General features: G+C 42.0%; 1 protein-coding gene and 1 long non-coding RNA gene across 2 annotated transcripts; both read right to left on the bottom strand.

The window, feature by feature from the left end:
- Nucleotides 1–1350: 1350 nt before the first annotated feature.
- On the bottom strand, nucleotides 1351–4895 carry LOC129894704 (uncharacterized). The gene is made up of 7 exons (XM_055970364.1): nucleotides 4772–4895; nucleotides 4400–4657; nucleotides 3161–3585; nucleotides 2713–3051; nucleotides 2185–2514; nucleotides 1921–2013; nucleotides 1351–1863 (listed from the first exon to the last, which is right to left on the bottom strand). Exons 1-7 carry the CDS (start codon nucleotides 4893–4895, stop codon nucleotides 1351–1353), a joined length of 2082 nt encoding a protein of 693 aa, XP_055826339.1.
- Nucleotides 4896–6879: 1984 nt separating this feature from the next.
- LOC129895912 (uncharacterized) lies at nucleotides 6880–8800 on the bottom strand. The gene is made up of 3 exons (XR_008767879.1): nucleotides 8711–8800; nucleotides 7875–7925; nucleotides 6880–6905 (listed from the first exon to the last, which is right to left on the bottom strand). It is a non-coding gene; the product is annotated as an uncharacterized LOC129895912 (long non-coding RNA).

Genomic DNA, 8800 nt, shown 5'->3' with positions numbered 1-8800 from the left:
TACAAAAATTTGGGCAGCACCTCCCCTATAAATTCAACATCCCCGAGAATTTAACTCGGCTAGAATATCAACAACAACACCCACAAGCATACCAAGAATATCAACAATTACTACAAAGCACAATTTACACTAAAAATCTTTCTTCTTCTTCTCTTTTGCCACATAAGGCCACAAGTTCTATTCCACCTCACCTTCAAACTAATATCAACATTTCATATTCATTTACTAGCTCAAGACCACGTAATCATAATTCTAAAGAAGTTAACATTATGCCATACAATATGTAAGAATTCCACCGAAACCATAATCCACCCAAACCTTCTACGAATGTAACGAAACTACCAAATTGCATTGTCTCCTTCCAAATTCATTAAGAATAACAATAATCCATATACTAGAATTCTATTTCCATAATTACACAAAAACTATACTAAAATCACATAATTCTCTATAACAACTTAGAACCAATTTCAATGCCGTCTCGAATCATTAAACTTGTAGTTACACCATAATCGCCATAACGACACCACTAACAAGCTAAATAAAGTTCAATTCCTCTTCTCCCAACCATCACACCACATGACCACACCCACCCACTTGCACACCCACATGGTCACACACCCACATACATCATAATTACATAATTTCCACTTAATTCCACTAGCTACAACACATAGACTTCTTCCATAACATAAAAAAGATAGAATTCTTACCTTTTCTTCAATTTTTGACTTGCCACAAATGAAACTTTCTCGCTCAATTAATTATACCACGTTGAAGAGGGCCTCGAACTTGACAAGAATTCAAGAAGACAAGGTTTTTGGATCAAAGTTGAAAAACTTGGAATTTTCCCCCTTTTCTTCCTCTAGTATCGGTCTCTTCTTCTCTTTGGAAGATGACTTAGCTCTCTTTGGAAGTCTTGAAACTTCTAGAGACACATATACTAAATAGATGATGGGCCAATATAATTAATGAACTAAATTTTCAAGGCTTGGGCCATATCATGTATTGGGCCCTAATTTCTCTTATTCCTTTTTTTTAAAGCCCAACTATAAGTCTTACAAGTAATTCACAAAATTAGTTTCCAAAATTTCCAATTTTTTTTGCCCTCGGTCTTCTTCCGTATTTCCACACCATTTTTTTTCATGAACATCATACCGGTAATAATTGAAATAAATAAAATAATTCACAACCTCATTCTTTGCAAGCCAAAAATATTTTTTTTCCTCTTTCCGAATGCGCAAAGGTGCGAGATGTAACATCCTCCCCTCCTTTAGAACATTCGTCCCCGAATGTTAAATTAGCCTTATGGGTTGGATTCTTTATATGGGCGGCACACATAATTAATTACTAATTAATGTAATTAATTAAGAAATTTAAGTTACCTGACGGCATAGGAAACAGGTACGGATATTTCTTCTTCATCTCGCTTTCAGCCTCCCAGGTCATTTCCTCTCGGTTATTTTTCCGCCACAGAACCTTGACAGAGGGTACATCCTTGGTGCGCAATCTTCGCACCTGCCGATCTAAAATGGCTACGGGATGTTCTTCGTAAGATAGCTCATCCGTTATCTGTACATCTTCTATAGGAAATATTCTGGAAGGATCACCAACACATTTACGAAGCATAGATACATGAAATACCGGGTGCACTGCCTCCAGATCGGACGGTAAGTCTAGCTCATAGGCGACTTCGCCTATCCTCCGGGTAATCTGATAAGGTCCGATATACCGCGGACTAAGCTTACCCTTTTTGCCAAACCTCATCACACCTTTCATGGGCGACACCTTCAGAAATACCCAATCGCCAATCTGAAACTCTAGTGGTCGACATCGCTTATCTGCATATGATTTTTGTCGACTCTGGGTAGCCAATAATCGCTCCCGAATAAGCTTTACTTTATCAACTGCTTACTGTACCACATCTGGCCCAATTAATTTAGTCTCGCCCACATCAAACCAACCAATCGGGGATCTGCACTTCCTACCATATAGGGCTTCATACGGCGCCATCTGAATGCTGGAATGGTAGTTATTATTATAAGCAAATTCAATAAGTGGCAAATGATCGTCCCAGCTACCTTTGAAATCAATTACACAGGCCCGCAACATATCTTCCAGCGTCTGAATAGTGCACTCGGCCTGTCCATCGGATTGAGGATGAAATGCGGTGCTAAGACTCACCTGAGTCCCTAATCCTTCCTGGAAGGATCTCCAGAAGTTAGCCGTAAATTGGGCACCTCTGTCGGTTATAATAGATACAGGAACTCCATGGAGCCTTACTATCTCCTTAATATATAATCTAGCATAATCCCCAGCCGAATACGTAGTCCTGACAGGAAGAAAATGGGCTGATTTTGTTAATCTGTCAACAATAACCCAAATAGAATCATACCTGCGTAGAGTGCATGGTAATCCTGTAACAAAATCCATATTAATTCTTTCCCACTTCCAAGCAGGAATTTCCATTTGCTGTAGTAATCCAGCGGGCTTTTGATGCTCGATCTTGACTTGCTGACAGTTAGAACACTAACCAACAAACTCTGCAATGTCTCTTTTCATCCCGTCCCACCAATATAAACATTTGAGATCATGATACATTTTTGTGGATCCAAGATGAATAGAATATCGGGCATTATGTGCCTCGCCCATAATTTGTTGCCGCAGCCCTGCAATGTCAGGTACACATATCCTGCCTTCACATAATAATACCCCATCAGACAAAATTTTAAACTGAGTCCTTTCTTTGTTAAAAGCCACATTTTTGTACTGTAACAAATTGGGATCCTCGAACTGCCGCCGTTTTACCTCTTCCATAAGTGATGATTCAGCAACATCTCGGATAGAAATCCCGGTATCTTCAGAATTGGCCAAACGAACTCCAAGGCTGGCTAACTGATGAATCTCATGAACCAATTCTTTCTTTTCTGGTGGCACGTCGGTTAAACTGCTCATGGACTTGCGGCTAAGTGCATCAACTACTATATTGGCTTTCCCCGGATGATACAAAATATCGACATCATAATCTTTCAATAATTCAAGCCATCTTCTCTGCCGCAAATTTAGCTCTTTTTGCTTAAAAATATATTGGAGGCTCTTGTGGTCCGTATAAATATCAACGTTATAAATAATGCTGCCACATCTTCAAGGCATGAATCACCGCGGCTAATTCTAAATCATGAGTGGGATAATTGCTCTCGTGCGGTCTAAGCTGTCGGGAAGCATAAGCTATGACTCGACCATGCTGCATTAACACACAACCTATCCCAATACCCGAAGCATCACAATAAATGACATACCCCTCTAACCCCTCTAGAAGAGCTAAAACTGGAGCTGTAATCAACCTTTCCTTCAGCAATCGAAAACTGCATTCACAAGCATCAGTCCAATGAAATTTTGCTGCCTTCTGAGTTAGCTTTGTTAAGGGTGTCGCAATAGAAGCAAAATTTTCTACAAATCTTTTGTAATACCCAGCTAACCCCAGAAAGCTGCGTACCTCTGTCGGTGTGGTAGGCCTGGGCCAATTTTGTATAGCCTCAATCTTTTGTGTATCGACCCGAATGTCATCTGCTCCAACAATATGCCCTAGGAATGCCACGGAGGTTAACCAGAATTTACATTTAGAGAATTTAGCATATAATTTTTGTTGTCGAAGTATGCTGAGTACTGTTCTCAGATGATCAAAATGTGCTTCTGCTGATCGTGAGTAAACTAAAATATCATCAATAAATACAATCACGAACATATTAAGGTACGGAGGAAATACCCGATTCATCAAGTCCATAAACACCGCTGGAGCATTAGTTAGCCCAAAAGACATCACCCTGAATTCATAATGCCCGTATCGGGTCCTGAAAGCAGTCTTTGGAATATCTGCCTCTCGTACCCGTACCTGATGGTAGCCCGAACGTAAATTAATCTTTGAAAAAATATTTGGAACCCTGCAACTGATCAAATAAATCGTCAATCCGGGGGAGGGGGTATTTATTTTTTATGGTCACCTTATTTAATTGTCTGTAGTCAATACACATCCGCAGTGACCCATCTTTCTTCCTTACAAATAATACCGGCGCTCCCCAGGGCGATGTGCTGGGCCTAATGAAGCCTTTGTCTAATAAGTCTTTCAGTTGCTCTTTCAATTCTTTTAATTCCCTCGGCGCCATTCTATACGGAGGGATGGATATAGGTTGAGTATCCGACAACAAATCTATCGTGAACTCTACCTCCCGTTCAGGAGGAAGGCCTGGAAGCTCTTCCGGAAATACATCTGGGAATTCATTAACTACCGAAACTGATAGGAGAATATGTGTCTCGGCCTTAGTATCATATACCCGAACCAAATGATAAATATAGCCTTTTTGAATCATCTTTTTAGCCTTGAGGTATGAAATAAACTTACCCCTCGGCGATGCTGTACTTCCTGCCCATTCTACCACTGGTTCTCCTGGAAATTGAAACCGAACTACCTTTTTCCGGCAGTCGACATTAGCATAACAGGAAGCTAACCAGTCCATCCCCATAATAACATCAAATTCGATCATATCTAATTCCACCAAATCAGCTTTAGTACAACGATCACATATAATCACAGAACAATCCTTATATGTCTGCCTAGCTATAATAAAATCCCCAACTGGTGTAGCTACCTCAAATGGCTCTATAGGTTTGGGAGTTATTCCGATTTTACTAGAAACGAGCGGAGAAATATATTATAAAGTAGATCCGGGATCAATCAATGCATATACAGATCGAGAGAAAACCAATACTGTACCTGTGACAACATTTGGCGACGCCTCCTGATCCTGGCGGCTAGCCAATGCATATATGCAGTTCGAAGGACCGCTAGAATCAGAAACCCCGCCACGACTTCGACCACTGCCCGCCAGTGATGGCATACCTCATCCCGCAGAACGTGCACCTAGAGGAGTAGACGATGAACCAGCAACTAATCCTGTCGGCTGAACTGCGCCAGCTGCACCACTCGCCAACGGACAATCTCGCATGATATGGCCTTGACGGCCGCAAGAAAAGCAAGCTCCTGTAGCTCGGTAGCACTTCTCGGGATGTGATCTCCCATAATAAGAATACCGAGGCATAGGGGGCCTGGACTGACCAGAACCTCTGCTCGTCTGTGGACCTGATGCTCTGGAACTTTGACCGGCCCCAGATGGTCCTGCACTATCAAGTCGTCTGACGGCGGACTGCGTACTCCGGCTTAACAGAGGAAGATATCTATCAGACTGCTGCTGAGGCTGCCCGCCTCGGAAATCTCCAGAATACCCCTCTAATCTAGACCTCTTGGGCGGCCTCCTGTCACGATCTATACCAGAATAATCTCCCCTATGCCGGTCCTCCATTCCCTACGCATAGGCCTGCAGTCGGCCAATATCCATGCCGACCTGAGATGCCATCATCATACAGCTGTCAACCAAATAACGATCTAACCCTATCACGTACCGATGTATCCTGTCCTCCATATCAGCTACAATAGTAGGTGCATATCGGGCCAGAGAATCAAACTCCAAGCTGTACTCTCGAACACTCCTGCCTCGTTGCTTCAGCTGTAAAAATCTATCAACTCTCGCCCGCCGCAGCTCTGGGGGTAAGAAGTGGCTGAGGAAGGCAGCTGCAAACTCATCCCATACCGCTGGGGGAGCACCCTCGCCCCTGGACAGCTCCCAGGACTCATACCAGTTAATCGCAACATGCCGTAACCTGTGTGAAGCTAATTCAACAGACTCGGTCTCAGAAGCCCTGACTAGTCTCAATGAGCGCTGCATCTGCCGAATAAAATCCTGGGGGTCCTCCTCGGGCTTAGACCCAAAAAACTCTGAAGGATTACATGTCAGGAAATCGCGGACCCTCAAACTATCACATCTGTCATCATCATCACCTCTCTGCCCACATCCGCGAGCCTGACCCGCTACTATCGTCGTCAGCAACTGCACAGCCTCCTTCAGCACCCTATCCTCTGCCCCAGGCTGAGGAGCTGGAGGCTCGGGCGCTAGAGCCTCTGGAGCTAATGGGGGAGCTGCTCCAGGCTCCTCCAGTGGTGGTGTAGCAGACCCTTCTGATTGGGGCATAACATCTGGCATAGTCTGAGCACGAGCTCGGGTAGCTCTCGGCCTTCGACTAGTCCATCCGACCACTGCTTTGCCCTTCTGGGCCGCCATCGCCTTCTTTGGAGGCATCACTGAAAAATACAATAGCCGATTAGAAAAGGAATTCATCCTAATAGCACAGCTCTCGCGCACGATCTAAGATTCAAAGAAAAGTAACACCCTAAATGTCCTGCAGCCTTCTGTTTATAGATGTGGTGCACAACACACCGAAAACAAGGACTCTACGAGACACGGGTTGTAGACACTCCGAGGACAAACCGCTCTGATACCACTTTTGTCACGACCCAGCTCCGTAGGCCGCGACTAGTGCCCTATTAGGACACCTAAACGAACTTACATACCAAATCATCATATTACAAAATAATTCTAATTTAATATTAGTCTCAATCAGAATAGCAGGCTATCCTTAATTTCAGTAGCCGCATATGCAGAAAAATAATTTATCAAACCAAAAAGGGGAAACGGAGGGCGCGTCACTGGATACGTACATATATACAAACATATGGGCCGTTTTGGCCGTTATAACAAAAGGGGCCACATTAAGATACAAATCATATGCGAACGAACGTACACGACCCATGACCCACACCTATGTCTACAGGCCTCTACCAAAGCATAACGAAAACATATGACGGGACAGGGCCCCGTCATACCCAAATATTCAAATACATAAGAGTGTGTACATCAGAAAGGCATATACCAAAATGCGGCTCCGAGTCAATAGAGCACTCTGTAGTAGAAGAAGGTATGCAACCTACGCTGATGGATCCAGAACATCTATACCTGCGGGCATGTAACGCAGCCCCCGAATAAAGGGGGTCAGTACGAAATATGTACTGAATATGTAAAGTACACGTGTAAGGAATATAAATCGTAACTGAAAGGGAGGGTACACGGAGCACATACCAAACCAGAACATCAAAATCTGTACTGAAAACATATGTACATAATGCAAGTAAAATCATGCATAAGGCATAAGAACGTGGTCACCACCCTGACGCTGGTGCCACAACACATCATACTCCAGAAGGTTTCAAATCTCCGTACCAACCCCAAACATATCGTATCATCACAGCATGTCATATCATCAGAACATATCATATGCCATATCACATCATGTCACCATAGACGGTACCCGGACCTATGGCGAGGTCTCGAGACCCGTAACACATCATACTACCGAGTATATTATAGGGCGCACGATTACAAAGCCGGCCCAGGTTCCGGCGAACGATATCATAGTAATATGCACGAGCGGAGTAGTGAGAAACTAATGCAGCACATATATATATCAAACATTTCTGAAATTATGTTTACAGTCCCAAAACGGGTATTAGAACATAAGGGGACGATCAGGATATTATTATTTTATTCTTAGTTTTTGTAGGAAAACTCATGGGCAAAAGTTATCCCTTTATGTTTTATCAGAATAAACTAGATACGACAACTAGGTGAATTTCGGAGCTAGTGGGCCCACCTTTGGCCAAGCCGAGGTGGCGTACATAAATTTCAAACATTTGGCCCTACGGAGTCATCTATCAAGGTTGTAGGATGATGCGGTCATATAAGTAGAAGTTACGGATATTTGCATGTTTCTTTTCAATATACATGAATTTTTAATTCAATTTCACTGAATGGATTTCTAGGAAATTTAAGCTTGGATTCTCATGAGTAGAGTTTTTCCCGAGTCTCAAATTACAACCTACTACACTTAGGATATGCCAAAACAAGAAAAAGAGGAGCTTTACATACCTTATCCGCTTCTTACGCTCACTCAAATTCAAATCCCGTTTCTTCCAAAATCTACAAATGGTCACAATTACCAATTATAAATTATAAGCCTTTAAGAGTTCAATTTTTTTTTCCTTTACTTGCCTACAAAAATTTGGGCAGCACCTCCCCTATAAATTCAACATCCCCGAGAATTTAACTCGTCTAGAATATCAACAACAACACCCACAAGCATACCAAGAATATCAACAATTACTACAAAGCACAATTTACACTAAAAATCTTTCTTCTTCTTCTCTTTTGTCACATAAGGCCACAAGTTCTATTCCACCTCACCTTCAAACTAATATCAACATTTCATATTCATTTACTAGCTCAAGACCACGTAATCATAATTCTAAAGAAGTTAACATTATGCCATACAATATGTAAGAATTCCACCAAAACCATAATCCACCCAAAACTTCTACGAATGTAACGAAACTACCAAATTGCATTGTCTCCTTCCAAATTCATTAAGAATAACAATAATCCATATACTAGAATTCTATTTCCATAATTACACAAAAACTATACTAAAATCACATAATTCTCTATAACAACTTAGAACCAATTTCAATGCCGTCTCGAATCATTAAACTTGTAGTTACACCATAATCGCCATAACGACACCACTAACAAGCTAAATAAAGTTCAATTCCTCTTCTCCCAACCATCACACCACATGACCACACCCACCCACTTGCACACCCACATGGTCACACACCCACATACATCATAATTACATAATTTCCACTTAATTCCACTAGCTACAACACATAGACTTCTTCCATAACATAAAAAGATAGAATTCTTACCTTTTCTTCAATTTTTGACTTGCCACAAATGAAACTTTCTCGCTCAATTAATTATACCACGTTGAAGAGGGCCTCGAACTTGACAAGAAT

Source organism: Solanum dulcamara, chromosome 7 (genome assembly GCF_947179165.1).
Source record: "Solanum dulcamara chromosome 7, daSolDulc1.2, whole genome shotgun sequence".
Classification (NCBI taxonomy): domain Eukaryota; kingdom Viridiplantae; phylum Streptophyta; class Magnoliopsida; order Solanales; family Solanaceae; genus Solanum; species Solanum dulcamara.
This window is presented reverse-complemented; position numbering and strand designations above follow the sequence as displayed.

Coding starts and splice junctions, on each gene's coding strand:
- LOC129894704 (XM_055970364.1), bottom strand. CDS start 4,895: ATGCCATCACTGGCGGGCAGTGGTCGAAGTCGTGGCGGGGTTTCTGAT. Junction 3,052..3,160: donor ATGATTTAGAATTAGCCGCG/GTGATTCATGCC, acceptor AATTTGCGGCAG/AGAAGATGGCTTGAATTATT. Junction 2,515..2,712: donor TTAAAATTTTGTCTGATGGG/GTATTATTATGT, acceptor TCTAACTGTCAG/CAAGTCAAGATCGAGCATCA.